Source organism: Anabrus simplex, chromosome 2 (assembly GCF_040414725.1).
Source record: "Anabrus simplex isolate iqAnaSimp1 chromosome 2, ASM4041472v1, whole genome shotgun sequence".
NCBI lineage: Eukaryota > Metazoa > Arthropoda > Insecta > Orthoptera > Tettigoniidae > Anabrus > Anabrus simplex.
In genome coordinates, this window is record NC_090266.1 from 848,340,637 (window position 1) to 848,365,440 (window position 24,804).

The window sequence follows — 24,804 nt, forward strand, 5'->3', positions numbered from 1 at the left end:
AAACAATATTGTCAATGCTGATGAAACTGCATTGTTTCTTTATTTTTTTAAATGCTGAGGCCAAACGGACTTCTGGTTTTAAAGGAGAGAATTGCCAGCTGGGAAATGTAGCCTACTGTGTTGCTATGCAGTGCACACTGAAGCGAGAGACTTCCTTCCCCTGTCATAGGAAATATCGAAAAGCCACGATGTTTTAAGGGCATCGGGCACTTTCCATGCTGGTACCAAGCATCTAAAAATGCAGACAAAATAGTAATGCAAAAGATGAAGCATTTCAACAGGGGAGCCAGCATAATTTTTCCTCGTCTTTGAATCGTGTTTTTCTTCCTTTCATTGCGTGAGGTTATGCTTACCATCGTTTTATACAAGTGCATTATTTGAATAATGTAAATGCACCTTGTTGGATAAATTTCTGAAATAGTGTTTTCCATGGCATTTGAAAAGTTTAAACTAAGAATCAAGGTGCTTGCATGCATTATTGGTTCATTGGTTCTTAGAAGTGCCATGGCGGGAATTCGTACAAGAATAGTCACTGTACTGTTGTTGTAAGGTGGACGGAAGCGAGATACTTTCCTCCCTCGCCATAAGAAAGTTTGATAAGCCGGGATGTTTTAAGGGCATCGGGTACTTTCCATGCAAGCACAAGGCATCTAAAATGCGTACAGTACAGTAATCCAATGAATAAAGCACTTGCACAGGGGAGCCAGTATAGATTTCTCCTCGTCTTTGAATCATGTTTTCTTTCTTTTGTTTCCATTGCATGAGGTTGTGTTTGCCGGTGAGTTAGCCTATCCAAGTGCATTATTTGAATACTGTAAATGCACCTTGTTGGATACATTCTGGAGATAGATATTTTTTTTTCTTTTTTTTCATGGCATTTGAGAGCTTTAAACTGTGAATCAAGGTTAACTGCAGGCAGTAACGGGTCTTAGAATATATTGTGACGCCACAAGGGTTGGCATTTCTGAAGTACGTGTTAGCGGTTAATTCTAAATAACGTAATTCGAAGTCCAATTTCTGCGTCCCAACAACTTTGAAATAAAGAGGTTTTACTGTAATTGGTCTGTTATTGGACATTTTACATTTTCCAGCTAACTAATTCTCGAGACAAAGTGTCTCGTAGTGAGTGCATTGGCACAGCCGGTGGCTCCATGTAGACTACGCAAGTGGTCTCTGTGGTATGTACTAGCCATGTGCCTTGGTAGGTGAGTTAGTTACCAACTGATGAGCTCAAATCGCAACACTGGGGCGAAACGCTGGCAACCAAGAGTCGGCGTGGAATGACATACTGTACATAGGCGAATAAGCTTGAGCGTAGCTTTTAAAAGTAGAAAAGATCATAATATGAAGATAAAGTTGGAATTCAAGAGGACAAATTGGGGCAAATATTCATTTATAGGACAAGGAGCAACAGATTGGAATAAATTATCAAGGGAAAGGTTCAATAAATTTCTTAACATCTTTGAAATCATTTAAAAAAAAGCTAGGTAAACAATTAATAGGGAATCTGCCACCTGGGCAACAGTAATAAATGCAGATCATTGATGACTAATTGATGGTTGGCTGGTTGGTTGATTGATTGCAGTGAAAAGTGATATATTCACATTTAATATAATTACCCCAGCAACTATGTGCATACAGAAGAGTCCTGCTTATCAGACATAAACGGGCCGGCAGGACATTGGATTAACGGGAATGTCTGTTAAAATGTAAAGATTAAAAACAATATCGTGAATTGAACGATTATTCATACAGATGATACAGTAAAACCTCGTTAATTCAAAGTTGTTGGGACTCAAAAATCAGACTTCGAATACAAAATAATTCCGATTTCACTCGAACTTAGCAATTATGAAGTACACTGTAGACACACCGAAGTGTGTGAAAGTGCAGAAAGCTACCCCTGCACATTCCAGAAGATGCGTTCTATCATGACGTGGATAAATTTTGAATTTAAATTACTCTGTAACATACTATTGTTTTAAAATGTAAAGGCAGTTTCGAATTAAAAGTCTGAATTTTGGTAATGTACTTCGAATTACGAATTATGCGTATTTTGAATTAAACAATTTAAATAACATACAAAACCGTATCTCATGTTTCCGGGACCGAGAGCTGCTTCGAATTAAACGGGATTTTGAATTATTGAGGTTCTACTGTATTTACATTCACTGTGCAATGCAATTACACATTTGAGCATGGAAGGATGCTGATACAAATTAATTTTTTTTTAAGAGTTCCTAATACAGCTTCGCATGCCTGACGACTGTCTATTTCATGCCGTCATGTCACGTATTCTCTGTAAAAGTAACACAACAGTGCTGGAAGTTTCTTCTTGTTGCTCCACATATTTCGTCGCTGCTTCAAGGGCTTTGAATTCTTCATTGTGTGTTATTTTGGTACCACCTTCAACTACATTTTCTTCCACTTCTTGTTTCCTTTTCACTGCTGTTAACATTGCCAACAATGACTTCATCAGTCATTTCAAATTGGTTATCAAGGTCAAACAACCCACTGAGGTCTCGATCAGTTGCATCTGAACATTCAGGAATCAGCTTCAGCAAAGGCAACATACTGTCCATGTTTTCCACGCTGATTTCATCACTGTCAGAATTTTTCTCTGCCTCCTCTTTACTTAACAAAATTTTCCACAATTTGTAAGTTGTGTTGAATAAAATAGAATGTTGAATAAGTGAAGGTCAGTTAAGCGGGACTCTGCTGTAATTAACTCACAAGATTTAGGTTTAGATTTCAACCTGGAATGAGTAGATGGCAGGTAAAATCTTATTTAAGGGGAAAGGTTTAAAGGTTTGTTTCATACGAAAGCCTCCTTCAGATTAACTACTGGGCATATTAAGAATTACAGAGTCAATCCGTAGTAGATGTTCGGAATCAGCAAGGCAATGGCTCTTCTGCCAGCCTGTGGTGCCAGAGAAGTGTGCCTATCTCTCACCTGAATGCCCAAGTTTGATTCCAGGCCAGTCAAAAGATATGAATAGTGGACTGAAAGCATAACAGGGTTCACTGAGCCTTGTGAGAACAGCTGTGGAGCTGTTTAATCTAATAAGAGAGGTAGTACACCTGGTCATGAAAGCCAAACAATAAAGATGAGGATGTCATCATGCTCACCACATGGCACTCGGAATATCAGCAGGCCATCTCCCTGGACAGCAATCATCTCAGCAAGCTTAAGCCCAAAATGAGCTGTTATGTGCCACACTTTAAAGACTATTTAAAAAATCCAATGATGAATTACATTTCAATTTGAAGTCATTTTAGAAGCAGATTTACGAATTCCTTTCTCACGTTGTCACTGGATACATTGTAAAACTCTGCAGTAATGTTAAAATGTTCCCAATAGGTTGTGAGTGTCAAGAATTACAATTCAACTAGAGAAAGAGTAATGATTAAATAGATTAAAATTAACATCATTCACCAAGATCATAAACTCGAGTATAACACGACAACTTGAAGTAAGACCCTGGAAGCCTAGTGATTTAAACACTAGTTCCATCAGCTCATCAGCTGATGCAGGGCGAGTATGAGAGAGTAGACAATGAATGTTGCTATATCTCTCTTACTTCATTATGAACAACTTTGTTTTAGCACTTGTCATTACGTAACGCACGGAGATAATATACTTCCAATAGGATAAAGTATAATATTCCAAAAAGGATGCCAGCGAATATTTTGCAGCGCAACACTCAATGTACAAAAGCCGGCAGCAATGGCTATTTAGGCCCCAGTGTTACCAAGCCTTGTGCAGTGACAGACACACACGGAGCTAGAGCACTTCAATACTGGCTTAATGGAAACATTTCCCATGAGGTCCAGGCAGGAACTGATCTGCAGTCACTATTCGTCAACATAGGGCGATCTTCACTTCGTTTGGCTCGCAATGGGGAACTCCCCTGTACAGATTAGAAAGCTACTGGCCTTGCATGAATATGGACAGAAGGGCAGGAGGGAGTTATTCGAAGTTCACATTTCTTGTGGGGTTTCACTTTAGTTGCCGAGCTCTAGTAAGAGATTGGAAGTATATTGAGATGAAGACCACTTTGCTATAGAATAATTGCTATTTTTCTTTGTTAATACCTGTAAAATTGGTATAAAATCCTTGGCTCTAATAATGTGCAACAATGTTTCTTCAAGCTTATATTAATATTCTGATGATAGTTTACAGCATGAAGTATAATCGTTTACTTACCAACTGATAATTTACCTCAGGCCATGGATCACATATGCTTCCTAATGTGTCAAGTCTTCAGAATCAAACTCCAGGTTAGCCAGTGTGGATCCTGCTGGTCAAAAATTTTTTTAATTATCAAAATGTTAGTTGACAAGGAAGCAGATGACATGCAAATTGTCATCGTTTAGTTTCACTTCCAAGACCTCTCACATTATGCTCTTACGACAAGCAGGCACATTAAAATTGAGGAGTATTCCTTGGCCTCTCATGGTGAACATTTTATATGCTGGTAATAGGTTTTACAGCTTGATTTTCCCCATACATACAGTATATATCACATAAAATTACTCAATATTTGAACGAATCCCTGATGTATGAAACACATGTAGTAGTAGTAGTAGTAGTAGTAGTAGTAGTAGTAGTAGTAGTAGGAGTAGTACGTAGGTGAATCAAAAGGTTAGTTGCACTATCGCGCCGCAGCAGTGCGCTGTGTGTCGCAAACGTGGACACAGCGGAGAAAGGGACAGACACTGCCCACAAGTCTGTTAGGCAGGTCGCTGTGGTGTCTCATCTAGTATTGTATGAATAGCGGCCAAATGCAATGGCGCGTCAACTGGACGTTCACTCCAAATATGAGGTGCGTGCGACAATCCGATTCCTATGGGCCAAAAGGAAGAATTGCATGGGCATTCATCGTGAAATTAGTATTGTGTATGGGGAACGGACCATTTCCCGGCAAGGTATCGTAAAGTGGTGTCAGCAATTCAAAGCCAGACGCACGGATGTCACGGACAACCATCGTGAAGGCAGGCCCGCAACATCCAGGACCCGTGCAAAGGTCAACCGTGTGAATGGGATCATTAGACAGAAACGGCGCATTAAACTGAGAGAAATTGCGACACAGGTAAACATGTCGTATGGCAGTGTGTTCGCCATTGTTCACGAGGACCTTGGATATCGTAAGCTGTGTCAAAGATGGGTCCCACGTCTTCTCACCGATGAGCACAAGGGACAACGTTTTCAATCCTCCCTGGCCTTTTTGCAACGCTGTGCCGCAGACGGCAACGGGTTTCTGCGGCGAATCGTCACAGGCGACGAAACGTGGGTCCACCACTTCACCCCTGAAACGAAGAGAACATCAATGGAATGGGTGCACCCCTCATCACCGCAACGAAAGAAGGCCAAGGTTAAACCTTCAGCCAGTAAGGTTATGGCGACAGTGTTCTTTGATAATGGAGGGTTTGCTGCACGTGGAATTCATACCGAAAGGAACGGCGATCAACGCGGCGTCATATTGTCAAACGTTGCACCGGTTGCGTAAAGTGATTAAAGAGAAGCGCCGGGGGAAGTTGAGGGCCGGGGTGATTTTGTTGCATGATAACGCAACACCTCACAAGGCCCACCAAACGAGAGAACTGCTTCAGCGTTTCAAGTGGGAGGTCTGGCAACATCCACCCTACAGTCCCGACCTAGCACCATGTGACTTTCATCTGTTCGGTAAGTTTAAAACGGAGCCAGGTGGTCAACGTTTCCAGACCAATGAGGAGGTGAAGGCCACTGTCTCCGAGTAGTTGCAGAACGTTGGAGGAAATTTCTATGCATCTGGCATCAACAAGTTGGTTGTGCGTTCGCAGAAATATTTGGAGTGTCTTGGAAACTATGTGGAAAAGTGAAGTAGTAGTAGTAGTAGTAGTAGTAGCCTTTGAAGGTATTAACCTCCAATACTTCCATGCCACATGATGATGATGATGCTTGTTTAAAGGGGCCTAACATCGAAGGTCATCAGCCCCATGCCACATGAAGTAATATTCAAGGGAGCCTCAAACTGAAGCTGCTTATGATCAGAGAAACAATTTTAAAATATTTCGGTCAATGTTCTACCAGTGCGTTATACACACCAGAGGGCTGTCTGGATATTGATGAACTGGTTCTTTGCACAGTTTGTTCCAGTTGTCAAAAAGTTTCTAACTTCAATGAGTATAATTACAATTCAAATGAAGAAGAGGGAGCTCCACCTATCAATACACATTTATTATAGGAACTATTGCTTAAACCACCATGGTACCAGTTTCAACTTTTATTGGAAGTCATCTTCAGGCAAGGATCTTAAAAACTGATATGCCAATGACATAATGATACACAATGAAGGACAATAAAATCTGATAGTATTTTGAAATTTAGATTGTAGTTTGTGTCATATAAGGATGCACATGATGGAAAACTTACTAAATGGGGATACCTTTCCAGCTTTATTGTAGTCCACATATATATATATATATATATAAAATAAGAGTTTTGTCTGTACATTGCTCAGAATTTGAAAAGAATGGTATTTCTGTATCAGTCATGTCCACAGTAACAAGGAAATGTACATTTTTCTTTTCCGTAATTTCTCTCTGTCTGTCTGTCTGTCTGTATGTACATGCATCACGAGAAAACGGCTGAAGAGAATTTAATGAAAATCCGTATGTAAAGTCAGGGGATGAGCCATTACAATCTAGGCTGTAAATCATTTTATTCACGCTGAGTGAAATGGTAGTTCAGGGGAGGGCCTAAAATTAATTCTCAAATATTTATATTATTAGTGGTCCTATCAATAAATAATACATAACTAAAGTTATATAGAATTAAATTTCCGATCATTTATGTCATACATTGTTACTGTACCGGCTTTGATAACATAGATATTCAGAATTTGTATTTTTGTTGCCAAGTCCATATCAACGCCGAGCCACGAGAAAATGGGTTAACAGAATTTAATGAAAGTCGGTATATAGGGTCGGGGAATAAGAAACTACATTCTAAGTTATAAACAATTTTATTTGCCCTGTATGAAATTGTAGTTTAGGGGAAGGCGCCTAAAATGTAATTTTTAAATACCTAAGTTATTGGTCCTATTGAAAAGTACTACATAACGAAAGTTATAGAGAATACAATTTCCGACCATTTATGTTTTAATCAATTTTACCGTACCGACTATGATAAGAGTGGTACTTCAGAGTCAGAAGAAAACTAAATGTTAAGGCCTACAATACTGAAAGCGCGTAACACTGATCAACAATAACATTACATTGACCATTGTTTGTGGTGAAGTTCTTCGTCTCTTATGTTGCTGCTCAACTCCGATAGATGGTATTACTGCTGCATACTTGACAGAGTATAACAGCCTGACTGAATATTGGCAGGAAATAGCTGGGGAGTTAGAAAACTTTCTTCTTTAGCATGCCATTTCTCTGGTTCATACATTTTCTGATACTGCTGGTACGTAACACACTGGTTCATCATAGTATTCCAGCTATTCGATCCCTACTCTGACACGCTGTTTTGAATGTGCAGTGTGCACACTTAAGGCAGAGGATCACGTAGTAGTAGTAGTAGTAGTAGTAGTAGTAGCAGCAGCAGCAGCAGCAGCAGCAGCAGCACGACCTGGTCTACAATTACAATTGAGGCCTATTCCATATTACAGCACCACAATTCAATAAATAACTCAAAATTCAACCCTGAAGAGGGCCGTTCCTTAAGAAAAGCTTTTTCATCTTCACTCTTATTAAATTATACATGTATTCTATTCCAATTAGCAGTGAAGAGGGGGTTTCTCCTCTGGCTTTGAGGGAAAATTTGCCTCCAAGTCCGATAGATTTTTCTGCCGCAAGTGTAGTGAATTGAGATTTTCTGGCTCATCAGGTACTCCTAGGAAACAGATTAGTAAAAGGGTATTGTTTTTCCTCTGAGACTCTCCACTATTCGATCCTCCCCGCCCCAAAAAGACGAAGAATGTTCACGGATCACGGTTGTCTGCAGATTGGTCATTCCAACTCTAGCACTTTGGACTGTAAGATTGGAAGCGTAGTACTGTTTGTTAAAAGTGAGAAAATGTGTGGTTTTTCATTTGATGGAGTATTTCATTTGAAAGTATTGCTTTTAATTGTGTCATTCCTACTGACGGTATTGTAATGACCTATGTTCATTTCAGCTACGAAAACCACTCAGTCTTTCTTAGGATGTAATAAGGCTGATTGAGAGAATGTGTCTGCCATTATAATGAAAACTCCCCAACCTGATTGTGACTGATGGTAGGCAAATGGGCTAACCATTACAATGAAAATTCTCTAACCCAGTCTTCATATGAGAAAAGACGTTTGGTGACTTCCCCATCGTGTTTTTAGGGAAACGTTAAGAGCTATGCAATTTAATACAATCTTGCTCACAACGTGTACACTACCTAACCTAGAATGCTGTATACAATGTAGAATTCCGTAGCGAAGCACGGGTACATCAGCTAGTTGGAAATAAACTTGGATTGGACTCGTGTACTTCGATGTATCACAGGCAACATTAAGTACTTACCACCTTCATAAACACAAATAGCTTCACATTACATTATATGATAAGTACAGCCCGGAAGTTAGGCAAAAATGCCTTTTTTATCTGACTGGAATATATTGAAGAATCAGATAGAGATAAATATGTTTTCGTGCATTTAGGAAGTGTAGAGAAAATTTTTATTTTGCCTTTTTTGCCTCTTTTGGCCTCCGTTACCTATTTTAAGATTTAAAGCTTTTTTTTGCCTTTTTTGATCGTTATGCAATTTTTTCTGCGATTTACACATTTAAAAAAGCACATAATGAATTTCCGTACATCAAAGACAAAAAAGGATGCACAAATTAAATTACATATTGCCATTACAAATATCTATTTAGAATACTGTTCCCTGTAAATTGTTTGTTTTCAGGCATTTGAAGGCTTATTTTCTCAACCCATTCATTTAACCTCTGTAAATAGCAGAACCTTCATAAGTGAAAGGAATGCACAAGCATAATGAATACCAGGAAAGAGAGAAGACTAGGGAAGTACGTCTCTTCTCCTTCCACACACCCCTTTTGCTGTGACAATGCGTAATTTCCTGATATTCCCGATTTCAAAATGATAAGATAATGCAGAGGAAGGGAGGAAATCACTTCTGTCTACCAGGTCAGACATAAAAGAAGCTGTTAGTCTACTGTTGATCTTGTTAAAGGCAACTCGGGTGTTTGCGCTGACTTTTTATCATGCTGAAATTTTCATTGTTGCGTGGTAAATTACATGGCTATGTTCGCGAATTTGGTTCGGATACACTTTCTACTGAAGCTATACTCTTTTGCAAAATCTGTGAAAACTCTATTAATCACGAAAAAAAGTACTTAATAACTCAACATTTTGCAACAACGAAACATAAGTCTAGGTTAAATATTGTTGGCCCTAAGACCAATTTAACCCTTTGAGAGTCAGGTTTCTTAGTCCACTGCACACCCCAAAATTTAGGTTTTTGCACATGTTTGCAAAACAACACTCAAGAGGCATTATATTTTAGTGAAATGAATGAATTTAACATAGTATGTTAACAAGACATCAAACAACTAGTTTGAGCAGAAAAATTGCGAAACATCATTTTAGTAATGTTTTTTGGTATGATGATCCTAAAAACAAGGTACAGGGAACAATTTTTTACTTGTTTACTTAATCTGCTTACCCTCCAGGGTTGGTTTTCCCCTCAGACTCAACGAGTGACCCCACCTCTACCACCTCAAGGGCAGTGTCCTGGAGTGTGAGACATTGGGTTGGGGGATACAACTGGGGAGAATGACCAGTACCTCGTCCAGGAGGCCTCACCTGCTATGCTGAACTGGGGCCCTGGTGGGGGATGGGAGGATTGGAAAGGATAGGCAAGGAAGAGGGAAGGAAGCGGCCGTGGCCTTAAGTTAGGTACCATCCCAGCATTTGCCTGGAAGAGAAGTGGGGAAACCATGGAAAATCACTTCCAGGATGGCTGAGGTGGGAATCGAACCCACCTCTACTCAGTTGACCTCCCGAGGCTGAGTGGACCCCGTTCCAGCCCTCGTACCAGTTTTCAAATTTCGTGGCAGAGCCGGGAATCGAACCTGGGCCTCCAGGGGTGGCAGCTAATCACACTAACCACTACACCACAGAGGCAGACAACAATTTTTTGAAAATGTCATTTTCTGAAGAATTTTTCGTCAGTGAAACATTCTGAATTCCTGACTTACTGCCATTGAAGCTAAAGCGGTTTGCGTGTTAGTTATAGTCTCGCCTTCTCAAACTCAGTGATAACTAGGTGCTTTATTTACATTTGTTCGCTTCGGACGTGGCGGCTGTAAGACCTCATCCTCACTTTCATTTAAGTCTTGGCCACTTGAATTATTTCCAGATATACCTCCTACATCGTCTTCATCACTGTCTTCAAATACTGAACAATCACTTTCAGTATTCATAAGAATTTCACGAACTGTATCGTCGCTTGTAAGCAAGTCAGCTCGACTTTGCGCAGCCATGTTCAACTGTTTGCAATCGACTCGCTAAAGCTGAAGACATCCGCTTAAACACATTTCATTTCCAGCACTCCCCGTGGTCATAACAATAAGCTAACAACTTCAAAATATAGCCAACAGATGTAGGGAGCTATCCGTTTTTCAATCGTTGTCCAAAGACATACAGTTACGAAGATATATCACTTCAAATTCCAACACGCAATATACTGCGCCGTAACCACAGCGGCACTTACCGCTACACGCAATATATTGTGCCGTGACCTTCAAGGGGTTAATATCAACAGCAGTTACTACATCCAGCAGGCAATCTCAGTAAAGCTTTCTTGGAGTCCGGAATTCCGTTCTGGAAACGGAAAAATCAATCCCTCAGGGCGTTTCTGCAGAAGTACCCTAAAGAAGAAGCTCTGTCAGAATCCACATTAATAAAAACGTACTTGAATATCTCCTTTGAAGAGACCCTGCAGAGGATTCGAAGCAGAGTTGCAGAAAAGAAGATCTGGATCTCCATTGATGAAACTACGGATATAATGGGACGTTACATGGCCAACGTCATCATTGGAACTATGGAAGTGAAGCAAACTGACCTAACATCAGTATTTCTTTTGATGACAGACGAGATGGAGAGAGCAAATGGTTCCACAGTAGCACAGTTGTTCACAAATTGATTAATGTTACTCTGGCTGGATGGAATACGGCATGATAATGTCCTACTTTTTGTCACAGATGTGGCACCTTACATGAAAAAAGCAGCCACAGCCTTGAAAGTTCTCTTTCCTAAAATGCTCCACCTCACATGTCTAGCCCATGGACTGCACGGAACTCCTGAAGAGATAAGAAGTTTGTATCCTCACGTGGATAAGTTAGTTTCAAATACCAAGAAAATCTCCTAAAATCATCCTCCCGAATCCGGGTTTCAAGGACATGGCACCAGAGCTGCCTTTACCTCCACATCCAGTTCCCACCAGATGGGGAACCTGGATCTCAGCAGTCATATATTACAGCAACAATTTGGACAAGATAGGTGAGGTACTTCATGCCGTATCTGTAGACGAAGTTGCTTCAGTTCGCGAGGTAAAAAAGTTGTTGGACCATAAAGAGCTCAGCAATGATCTGGCATTTATAACAGCACATTATAATGCGATACTGGAAGCAATCTTGAAGTTGGAGAAAAGAGATGATTTGCTGGTATCATCTATGGCGATCTTCGAAAATGCAGTAAAACAACTGCTGCAAGCACCAGGAGAAAAAGAAAGCAGTGTTAGTGAAAAGTGTAAACGTGTTCCGAGTGCTAATGTGGACATTGAAAAAATGAACATTCGTGATGTTCTGAAATGTGAAAATTCTGTTTTAACTGGCATGTGTCCTTCCAAAATGGCTTGTTACAAATTTGCGCCAATCACTTCAGTGGAAGTAGAATGTTCCTTTTCCATGATGAAAAACATTCTTCCTGACAAGTGTCTGTCTATGACAATTGGTACTTTCAAAGAGCACCTTGTTGTTGCTTGTAACCAAGGAAAGTAAAAGTATGCTAATTATGTGATAAATTGATAATAAAGAAATGAATGAGTATTTAAAATACATATTTTCATTAATAATGAGCGAGATTCCTCTTTGCTTTCACTCCTAACAAATGCCTATTTTAATTACAGTACTGCCTATTTCAAGTTTTAATATAGAATTTTTGACATTTTAAACACACACACTCACAATACCTTCATTAAAATCCGCTGCCACGCGAGGTTTATGGTCAGAGGAGACTACAAAACACACGTAGACACTGTCACTGAAAACTTCCGCAGCAATCCCAAGCGCTACTGGAGTCTCATCAACACATGGAGAAGGACGGAGCGGATTCCTGTCAGCGTGAACCACAATGATGCAACAGCAGATGGCGCCGATCGCAATGAACTGTTCAACAGGTATTTCTTCTCCAACTTCTCCCCTCCCTTACAAAACCAACCGCTCCCTCCCATCGGTACAGCTTCAAACAGAACCCTATCAAGCATAATTACCACACCAAGTGAAGTTCATAACCTTCTTCAAACTCTTCGTACCAACAAAGCTACTGGTGCCAACACTATAGGTCCTCTTTTCCTAAACAATACTGCCAGCACTCTTTGCGTCCCTCTCTCTAAATTATTTAACAGATGTTTTGCTGCGGGCTATTTTCCTATTACCTGGAAAGAGGCAAATATTGTTCCAGTTCTCAAATCAGGCAACAAATTTAATGTTTCATCTTACCGACCAATTTCTATTCTCCCCACACTATCCTTTATCTTTGAAAAAAGTATACACCAGTATCTCCTCACATTCACTTTGCCGTATATCTCAACCAGGCAGCATGGTTTTCTACCAGGTGGCTCTTGTCTAACAAACCTGGCCACTCAGCATAGCTTTGCATCACACGCCAATGCAGCTAAATCACAGCTGGATATGTGCTATGTAGACATTTCGAAAACTTTCGATTCTGTAGACCATACTCTGTTGCTCCATAAACTCTCCGAACAATTTAATAAACACGGCAGTCTTCTGACGCTTCTTGCTGGCTTCCTACATAACCATTGGCAGAGAGTGGTAATATCAGGCACTTCATCCTCATGGTTTACCAGTCACCTCCGGTGTCCCACATGGCAGTACTCTTGGTCCTTCGCCGTTTTCTTTCCTTATGGACGATCTGCCGTCCGAACTCAATGAAACAGCGAATACCCTACTCTTTGTTGACGACTGCAACAGGTTACATTTAATTTATCTCCAATGGTCTCCTTACAACTTGGCACAACTTGGCACAAGGAGCTAACGGTGACAAGTTGGGAGTGACAAGCAGAACCTTGGTATGCACCACACTGGTCTCCGTACACAGAAGTCCTACCTTTTGTGGCTCTTAAGTATCTTGAATATTCACTCTCACAAATGTGTGTTTTTTGATACATTTGCATAACTGACATTTCCTTCAACCCTAACCTCAATGTTCCACTTTCCTTGGTTGTTGTTCTTGTTGTTTTTTCAGCATGAGAAGACTGCTAATTACATGTCACTGTATTTCAACTACTCAGTTCATGCAGGGAAATCACAAATATCTTAATACATAGAATTTGAATTATCAAATAAATGTGAAGATTATCATTGAAAGTAATGAGCAATATGACTTCTCTCACATCTGTTTCTCCTCTATCATACAACAATATCTAATGGTCCTTTTAATTCAAAGAACAACTTTTTTGTGAGAACAAAAACAAGCAGCAGTATGCAAATCTGAGAGCTGTCATTCCCTCCTCTTTGTTACAGTAAAAAATAAGTACTATCCTCTTTGTTACAGTAAAAAATGAGTAATATTTATATAAACTACTAGGTGTTGACCAAACACACAGAATTGCTGTATTGATTTTCCTATAAATTAATGCAAAATATTTTATGAAATACACATGCAGAACAAATTCATCATGAACTGATCATTTGCTCCATCATATGTCTGCAATTAGAACTACAAAAAGGTATTTTCTAGCAAACTTCCTTAACTGATGTATGAACTTAATGGCAATCATTGCCCTAACACCTTGCAGAAGGGCAAGTTCAAATGGTGCAGGGAGGTTTCTATAGCAGATGATTAAAATACTACACAACATCAAAATTGCACAGATCACCTCTTACCATCAGAGGTCACAGACAATGCATTGCAGTTCTAACTGGGCCAGTGGGGAGGAAGGAAGCACAATAGAAGTACATCATTATGACAACTTCAAATATTTCAGCAACACAGAATGTTAACAAATGCTTTTACGATTGTCCATAATATTCATCAATTATTTTTAAAAATTAATAATAATAATAATAATAATAATAATAATAATAATAATAATAATTGAATGTATGATTCAAATTCAATAGAAACTTATGATATAAGAACAAAATGAGTGATTCTGTTTTAAATTAAATATTACCTTTTCAGGTATACACCATTAAATGTTTTCTCTTCAGGTATTTTTATTAATCCTGCATTACTTTTGACAGACTGAAAAACTTCACAAAAATAGATTTCACCATCTTACACCAATTAGCAGTGTTCTCTTTTCCCCAGACTTGCAGATGTATTAGTCTGATGGCATGGAGTTAGCACTGTAAACTTCTATAGCACTTATTCAATGTAAGATGTACAGAAAACTTTGAATTAAGTTCTCCATTCCTAACATAGCAAATTCTCTCATACAACCAGGTGTTTCATATCAGTTCGAAATAACTAACCAACATTCTCACGGTAGCCAGCTGTGACAGAGAGGGAAACAGGATAGGACATGTTTCTCAGATCTAAGTAATTCTTCACCTGAATACAGCATAAATTGCTTTCCCTCTACTTATCTTATAGTACCTATCTACATGTAGAGTCCCAAACAATCAGTTTCATTAACAGATACAAAACTACCATAAAATGAAGTAAAGTATTTTATCTGGAGTCCTGTTTTCATTTATTCACAACCACTCTTTTATAAGTCACCAACCTTGATATCTGACCCTTAATCGTCATTAAGTAACTGATTCTTACTTGTGTAAATTTTATGGATGAATAAGCGAGTCCTGCATGTCCAAAAGTTTTTGGTCTTCATTTCATGATCGCTACTGACAACAGTAAAACCATTCATTCATGCAGTATCTGTTCATCATCTATATCACTTTTAATTACACTAATGAGCTTCCCAACACTTTAAAGCATTTCTTCTAAAATTACTACTTAATAAAATCATTAACAACAGTTTGTCAATGTCAACTGCAGTACACAGTCCAACAATGGATGTCAAATATGTGTAAGAAGGATATAAAAAAAAAAAGGACAAAAGGACACTGGCAAAATAAATTCTCATTCCAAGAAGAAAATAAGATGAAAATCAATCCTTATGAAAGAACTTACCAGTCAGTGCAGCGAACTGAGAAATCACGGAAGGAGCAAGCTCCTACTCAAGACCATGAAGCTTCAGTGACAACTTCTGTCACTACACCTGCAAGCTTCTCATTTAGTTTCATGTTGAGAGCTGTGAGAAAAGTGTTGAAAATTCTATCTCCTATCCTTCTGCCTATCAGTGCTGGAACAGAAATATCAAATCCAGTGACATATGGTGCAAAATCTATTCACTGTATCATAATTCAGGGACTGAAAAAAATTGGGCAACGTGACATTCCTCACGGCTAACTATGCTTCAAAGCAACAGGTGAATGTCTAATCCCACTTACCTAGTGTCATGTTAACTAAGGAAATTATACTACCTTTGACAGTATACACCTCATGAACCAACTGGAAAGTATGTCATCTAATCAGCACAAGTGAAGCATAAACGTCATCTTCTTATCCTCAGTGTGACACAAAGACAGAGCAGCATTATGCTTGCATTTGGATTTCTGCAAGCTTACGCTGTTCATATGATTCTTCACGTGGTATTATCAGCTTTGTATCTCAAGTGAAAAGGTCAATAGGCCATTTGAAAGTTTAAAGTAATGTATACAAACTGCTGCAAGAGAGGCCACTCTAGAATCAATTACCACAGATGTGTTTCACAGTTTTTCCCAAGGCGAAGGAAATAAGGTACGAACTTCACACATACTATTTTCTTAAACACAAACTTTAACATGGAGAACCGAGAGTTAATGCCAGCCAATCAATGCACAATTATTGTAACTGTTTAATCAGTTCAGTGAGAACCCTACAACCTAATTTTCTCAAGCTTACCAACTGCTCACTCAGTGTGGTATTTGAGTCTAATCAGCTACTCTAAATATCAAAGCTCTCAAGGTGGTGTGAGCCGATCCTCAGAATGTACAAAGGCATGCTTTATGAAACAAAAGCAATCCACAGCACATTTTTAATCCTATCATCCAAGCTGTAAGTGAAATAGATGATCAAATAGTAACAACAATGCTGCTCCCTCTGAACAACATCACTAAAGCATTCATAAAAAAAAAATATAGAAGAAAACATAAAACAAAACAAATAAGCAAGAACAAAATAAAAGCAGTAATGGATGAATGAAATAACAAAACAATAGAAACCACTGCAAATGTAGCAAGGGGAACTTACCTAATAAAACCTCCCCATCTCTGAGGTGAGTTACGAAGACGTGACTGGTTCGATGGTGAGCTAGGACTAATGCTCCCTGCATTCATGTTCTGAGTTCCTCGAGCCTTCTGCCTTGCCTCTTGGTATTGTCTACGAAGGTCCTCAACCCGCTTCTCCAGTACATCTGCATTGGGCTAATGAAAAAAGAAAAGAAATATAAGTTGCACCATGCCCAATAATTCAAGAATGAGCTTTTATTTGTACAGTAAAATCTTATGAGACAGTACACAGAACAGCAGGCTTAATCCAATAGTAGGATACTATTAACTCATTCACTGCCAAATCCGTATATGTTATTGAACGCCATGCCACGTCAAACCCGTATATATACGTTTTGGTGCAGTGTGTACTTCACCGATCTCACAAACGAACACGATATAGTGTCATGCTTTGAGATTCCGTGGAAATGCTTAAAGAAGTTCTGTACTGCAGATATACCACTCCATTTCGTGTGTTTTGAAAGCAATCTGGTGTTATTTCAGCTTCGTTGGAGTGGAATATCTTTCCCACTAACGTGTAGCCATCATGGCACCTTGAAATTTACATTCATCTCTTGTTGACGAAGAAATTGAATGTTTCCTAATAAATAGTGATACTGGAGGGCTATATTTTGATAATGAAGATGGAGAATATCTAAGTGGTGATACTGAACTACAAGAAAGTGCGAGACAAAGTAGTAATGATGAGTCTCATCCGGAATTGTCACCTCTTCCTCAGATAAATTATTTTGATAATACCAGTTCTTGGATCAACAATATTATGTTTCAGTAATAGCATCACCGAGTGGAGTAGCCGCGCTTATTAACATGCTACGTCTATGGAGCCAAGCTCTGCACTTGGCAGGTGAGTGGATTCAAACTTCACATCAGCTGTCCGGAGGATGTTCTCTCTCTCTCTCTCTCTCTCTCTTTTTTTTTTTTTTTGCAAATTGAAAGTTAGAAACCTCTCCTTTCAACATCTGTGCCATCATGCTGCTCAAGGTCTCCATGTTTCCATTGATTTAAATTATGATCTTCACACGACCACATTGTTGGCTTCGAAACCACCTGAAATAAGCCTGTTAATTACCGCTACTTAAGAGAACAAGGTTTATTCTTCCCACTGATAACATATGTTACCTTATGATCTATGCACCTCAAGCTGGACTATTCTCTTGTTTATCAAGACTCAAAAACTGGGATACCTTCTCAAAATTTTTTATATTTAACGGTCAGACCTCATCGCTGTCATGTGTTCTAGATGGTCATACGCACCATACCCTCATCATTTTAACGTTACATTTAAAACTTGCCTTAGTAGGTGCATTCAAGTGCTGTATATAGATACACCTTATGCTCTACAAACCTCAAGCTGGACTATTTTCTCGTGTATCATACCCTAACAATTGTGTTACCTTCTCTGATTTGCTTTCATTGTTTTAACTTGTTACAATTTAACTTTTAACATGAATCCTTGTATTTGCTGTAATGTGGTTTATATTTTAACTAGTCATAGTTTAACATTTGTCTTGTAGGTGCTATCATGTGTTATATATTGCTATTTGATAAGTTGTATTTTGCCCAATTGATTCGTTGGCTGATGATGCGCAATGAGCGTCGAAATTAGTACCAATATTCTTTAAACGTTATGTGATATATACTCGCATCAATAAACATTCATGGTATTGAAAAGGTGGACCTTTAACATTTTCATTTTACTGCACCCAAGCAAATGTCAGGACAGTTCCCATTCATAAACCACAGCCGATTCCTTCCACTTCCTTACCCAGTTTCATTCACCATCACATTACATATTCATTATCTTCCCAACTGAGGTTTGCGTCAGGGAGGGCATCTGGTCGTAAAAAATATGGTGTAAAATATAATCTCACTTCATCCCTGACACCATATTAGGCTGCAGGGCTAAGGGGATGATATGCATTTAATTAATAGTATCAGTAAATACGTATCTGTCAAAGTGCTTCTTCCTTAAAAAAAAAAAAAAAAAACCGGCCCACAAGGCTCGGCTGGTCATCAAAACTCGGCAGTGAAAAGGTTAATAAAATACTGACAAACAAAAAATTGTGCTACAGCTCAAGATATTTGAGAAACTGAGATGTAATATATATTTTAACATTACTCATGCTCTCCAATGAAACTTTTGACTATGTACTGAATCTTATAGGAAATGTTTAAAAATTTGTCAAATGGAACCAGCTCAACAACAGGCAATAATAGCCAACAATAGATCACCCCAAAGGTATAGTTTTATGCAGCTGAAAATTACTGCCTACCACAAGAATGCAAATCTATGTTCCAATACACTAATTGTTTCCTCCATGTGCAAGGGAGGCAATTCTCTGACCTTCTATTCAGTATTCAAATGGCACTTATGAGAGTGAAGAGCCAGTGAGCTCAGAGGATGCCGCTAGGGCAGTAGCGTTGGTAAAGGATGCACACAGCTTTCATTATGTTGCTAAGTTGTTAAACTGTCCTCCATCAACAATTTTACGTACCACGCAGGGGTATCAGGAAGTGGTCAACAGATGGTATGGAAAAGCAACAGTTTTTGATGCATATGCAAAAACCAAATATAAAAGATAAGATATGCAGCACAGATTGTGCATGAAGCAGTCATCCACTGTAGTAGACCTTGATGATAATTTGCCTGTGTAATCAAGAAAAACAAATTTCTTTCTAGCTCAAAAAAAACAAACAATGCTTTACCAATATACTGGGGCATTATTTTCAAGGAAGAGGTCTGTCATTCATGCAGAAGGTGATGCAGACACACTAATTATCAAATAAGCTTTAAGCACAGCACAGCAAAAATCACGTCACTGTAGTACAGTAGATAAAGATACTGATATGTTAATACTACTGTTATATTATTCTTCTAAAAACTTTTTAATGCAGTCTGTCACACAATCAGATGATGTTCGTGACATTCAAGCCATTCAACGATCTACTGGAGAGGAGGCTTACAAAACTTCACTTTTTGTTCAAGCATTAACAGAGTGTGACTCCATCACAGCAGAAACTTTGTTTTCACTATCCATAATTCTGTTAAAAATATTCCATAAATCACTTGAAAAAGCAGGAAATGGATTGTGATCTATATTTCATATCTCTGAAATATCAGTTAAATCAGTACGATGTTCACTACCAATACGTGAAGCACTGGTCAGCAAACTAACTGCACATGTTACCTCACTGATTTAGACTGGCTCAAAAATCATTCCCCTTCCATGAGTTATACCAAAACAACTTTTAGTGCACTTCATGAGCGTTTGCTCAACATATATATTGGCCCAAACACTACAGACCCCTTCCCATCCTTTCTTCATACAGTAAAATAGCCTTTATTCAGCATTTTGTAACGTTATGGATTCGTTATTTTTAGTTCCCACATTTGTTGAACGTATATTATTGCGCATTTAGCATAATTACTATGACCTGAACTCTAAATAAAAGGTAGCATGTGCTCAACTGCTTGAAAGTGAATTTCAAATTTACTGATTGCTCAGAGTTATGTAGGTATACTATTTTCATCATTCTCCCCTCTAATTCATCTTCGTAAACATTTTACTTTTAGAAACAAATATCATATTTGTTTTCTTACTTTTAGATGGTTTTTCAAGATGGCAGCCAAATAAAAAGCAGTTTGCACGACAGTACAGGTATATATTTTCAGTATGTTGATAAGGAGCATGCTACCTACCATTTACAACAAGAATCATTTTTGTTGAAATTAGTTCCACCTCTAACACTATGTCTAATGCACTATAACATTTCAGTGAGAGGAAATGAAAACAATGTTAAATTTTGATACAAACAACGATGAATTCAACAAGGTTTTTTTTTTTTTTTTTTTTTTTTTTTTTCTCCTGTGAATAATTTTGCTGTAAACCCTCATTTCTCCAAATTAAAATTGCTCTGGATATACCATTAGTAATGAATTAAATGACAATCATAAAGATAACAACAACAACAACACTACCACACACGAGTTAGTCAATGATTTTAATGAAGTAAATCATGAAGTAAAGTGTTGCAGTTTTTTGCTAGTCAGTGTATAATTAATGTATTAATTTATATAATATCTCGCCATTTCTGCAAGAAAAATATGTGATAAAGAAAATCATTTTTTAAAATATTGGGAGCCAGAGGTACAGTGACAGCTGACAAAAACAGAAAATAAATAGTGAACAAAGCAGTAAGAGAATGCAAGAATAATGCAAATTGAAAAATTTTAAGTGTTAATTAGCAAATATCACTGCAGGACTAAAGACACCTTCCATTGAATATAACTACGATAAGTAACCACCACTTCCTCTTCAATAACAATGAATAACAAATAACGAATGCAATAAGGAGAAGTGATAGCCAAGTGCCATTGTCACTGATGTCTCGTCAAGATACCATGATTCGAATCAGCCACCACACTTGGGACTTTTGAAATTAAAAGACATATCCTTCTAGCTTGCTTTCCACTTCTGTTTATGTAACTTATTGGATAGCTTTAAGATCAAGGAAATTAAATATCTAGTAATTTCTTTGCTCTATTTCAATAAAAAAAGGCATGAAATTATTAATGACTCAAGTTTCTTAACCCATTAATTCGTTATAACCATAGAGTATGGCAGTAATCTGTAGAGTGTTGTTTACAATTAAAGTTGAAAATTGAAGCTGCAGCTAAACACCTTGGAGAGAAGAAAGACCCAATTACTGGCTTCAAAGTGTGGATACATTCACAGAGTTGATAAGGAGGCCTTTCAACATAATGATAATGGTTTTTGAAAAATCTGAGGTGCCAGAATTTTGTCCCACAGGCATTATTTAACGTGCCAGTAAATCCAGTGACATGAGACATATATTTGGACACCTTCAAAAAACCACCGGACAGAGTCAGGGTCAAACCCGCCAACTTGAGCTCAGAAGGTCAGCACTGTACTGACTTAGCTACTAAGCCTGGCAACAGGATAATGCGCTATGCTACAAGGTGTGCCTTCTAGTGATTCTAGCAGTATAATAAGTTGAAATTGTTACGGTGGCCTTCATGTTCCCGCTACCGCTTCGACTGAAGATGAAGATAGTGAGGATGAAGACCAGGTGCCTGAACTGACCAAAATACTAAATTGGAAAAAGAGGAACCTGAATCCAAAGAAACATAATTTCATTGAGCATTTATGGATGAAGTAGAAAGAGCCCAAACTCCTCCAAGGATCCTCAGGAATTCCAAAGTGTTATCCACTTAGCACCATCTGGCATCTTCCCAGTATTGTTATCAAGACCTTACCACAAATAATCTGATATAATGAGGCATCCAAAGATGATACAAGAAGATATTTGAATATTCTGCATACGTATGAGAGGGTGGGAATTAATTAACTCAGGTATATTTTTCCAGTAGTGTTGTTTAATCATGTTAGTATTCTAGAAAGTCTACATTTTCTGGTTGTTCTATGTCACTCAGTCAAGTTTCTTTAGGATCAAGCAGCCTAGTGCGCTGTCACCAAGCTTTGACCATCCCAAAACACAAGTGCTTTCTGCTTTGATTTTATGTGGCATTTCCTTAGCATTCAGCCCATTAGTTAATCCTCTTGCTGATGTTCAGGATGTTAACCCTTTCACTCCGGTCGACTGCTCTAGCAGTCAGGAGGGAGCTGTGCCTCACAGCCTGCCGACTGCTGTAGAAGTCGTGTGCCTTTTGGCTCTTTTCCGTTTTACTACGATAGACTGTTGTGGAAGTTCGGCCTTGGGAGTCTCTCGTGGCTGACTTGGGATTCTATAGTTACGACTATGATCACCAGATGACAGGAGTAACCAGTTCGAAGATGAAATCAATTTGTCCGGTATGCTACTCACTTCGCCCCTACTTGCTCTCCTGTGCTGACGTGTTTGTCCTTCTCGATTTAGCCCTCAATCGCTTAACTGTGAAAGGCCTGATGACGCAGGAAAAATATACTGCGGAGGAAGATCTTGCCCTCATATTTGGTAGCAACTTTGAAGAAGACGACGATGATAGCGATTTATCATCTGATGCTGGTGACGGAAGGACTTAAATCACATAACCTACTTTGGGCAAGTTTTCTACTTCAGCTACCGCTTCGACTGAAGATGAAGATAGTGAGGATGAAGACCAGGTGCCTGAACCGACCAAAATACTAAATTGGAAAAAGAGGAACCTGAATCCAAAGAAACAATTTCGACGCAGCTAATTCTGAACTGAAAAGTTTAATGGACAATGCTAGCATGTTAGTTTCTTTCAACTGCTTTTTAAGACGAGTATCATGACTCTTCTGAGCAAGGAGACTAATACATACTTTTCTCAGAAGGTGGTTGAATATGGAGTTCTACGTTACAAAGAAAATAAAATACATTTCACCTCTTCCTGTTTACTCCTCACACCACGCGCCGTACGCGGACGGAAAGGCAGAGCGAGACAAGTATCCCATACAGCGGGCTCGGTGAGCCACTTGTTCCTCGCGTCCAGAGGGTTATGCCACCTTACTCGCTATGCCACAGTGAAAGGGTTAATGGAGCAGGACAGAGAGAGAGAGAGATATGACCATTTATGTTGGAAACATTCAGAACACATATTTTGCAATCTCTGAAAATCATCAAGGAAACCTATCCAAAAGCAGTTTATGGTTAATTTATTGTACATATTCCCAAAGAAGATGTTTTTTTGTTGTCCAGTGAAATTTCCAGGCAAATGATTAACTATTCAAAATGGACTGTATATGGCACATGGCTTCAAAATACAATACTATCTGAAGAACAAAGTTTGATTATGAGTGATTGATGATGACTGTACTGGAGGGCAATAGGAATTTAGATGAAACACTGAAACAAAAACTGGTCCAGGTCATTAACGCATACACACATTTTATGCTGTTAGTAATCTAACATTTAATATCAATTCCATAAAAAAAAAAGGACATCAAAATCAGTGAGTTACAAAAAATTACCCGAGTTTAGCAATGTAAAAAGAACACAGTGTGGAAATAAAGTTTATATAAGTGTTCACAATTTTTAAAATCAAGCTATAAGACTTTAGGTTATTTCTGTCCAGATACAGCATGCATTATCAGTTACTGGTTAACACTTGGTAAATTTGACTGGATTTCTATACTTCAAACAAGTATAAGCAAATATGTTGGGACTACAATTAACTGAACCCCATTTCACCCGATTACTATCCAAGGTAAAATAAATAACCTACAGGCATTCAATGATGTGTGTACAAAATTTCTGTAGTGGTTGAACAATTTAAGCAAATTCATGCATGATAAGGAAGGAAATATTATATATATAAAGTAATGCTTAACTTTACTGTACATAATTTCCAAATATAGTAACTTTTAAAAAGAATACTAAAAGAATTTTTATACCTTTGCTCTGATGTAAAGTCTCAGTATTCGGTAACAAATGTCTTGGATGTCTCGTTCTTCAACACGAAAAATACTAAACCATGGTGGTGTGCGAGGTAGTGCTATGTTCAACCTCCGGGCTGTTAGGTAAATGCAAGCACAGGCTACCGTTTCTGGCTGATATTGTACAAAAACATCCGTCCTTAAAGAATCATTCATATAATTCCTGAAAAGAAAAGAACATTGTGTTATAAAAAGTTATCTGACCTTTGCACTGCAAAAGGAGTTCCATATAATACAGGGTCTTTTTCTTAGCTTGTTCCATGTGTCAGGGGAACACGCACGGAAGGTGATAGCGCGGCTGGGTGACTCATTTGCAGAGAGAGATATATTGATTCATGACTGGCTAAGATGATCTAATGCAGTACAGTAGTGATAACCATTGATTCACAGCAATAGTTTAGTTCAACATCTGTGGTATTGGTATTGTGTTCAATGTGTTCACTTTAAAATAGCAAAGTTTCTGTAGGAATACTAAAGTAATTGTGTGTTTAACGAGTGATGTATACAGTAGAACAGCGTGTATTCAATGTGTTGTGCTATGCAAAGCATTCTTCCTGAACAGAATCCCGCTTTCGGTTCATTTGTAAGTTTCCTGGCATCCTCCCTCCTCATAGGAGTACAGTACGTAAATTAGTAAAGAAGTTCTGCACCACTGAGTCCATTCTTAACAAGAAATCACGCAGAAGACAAACCGTTTTTAACAGAGGAAAAGCTACGCAGAAGACAAACCGTTTTTAACAGAGGAAAAGCTTAACGAAACAGGAGCTCTCTT

At 38.4% G+C, this 24,804-nt stretch overlaps 1 protein-coding gene across 2 annotated transcripts in view; it reads right to left on the reverse strand.

The window, feature by feature from the left end:
• Window positions 1–24,804, reverse strand: part of LOC136864507 (cyclin-L1) — a 531,120-nt gene that overhangs the window by 179,337 nt on the left and 326,979 nt on the right. For both annotated transcript variants that reach the window (XM_067141567.2, XM_067141568.2), the window contains 2 exons: window positions 23,991–24,195; window positions 16,577–16,749 (listed from right to left, as the gene is read on the reverse strand). In XM_067141567.2, the coding sequence (XP_066997668.1) occupies window positions 16,577–16,749; window positions 23,991–24,195 (378 nt within the window). The remainder of the gene's footprint in view (window positions 1–16,576; window positions 16,750–23,990; window positions 24,196–24,804) is intronic.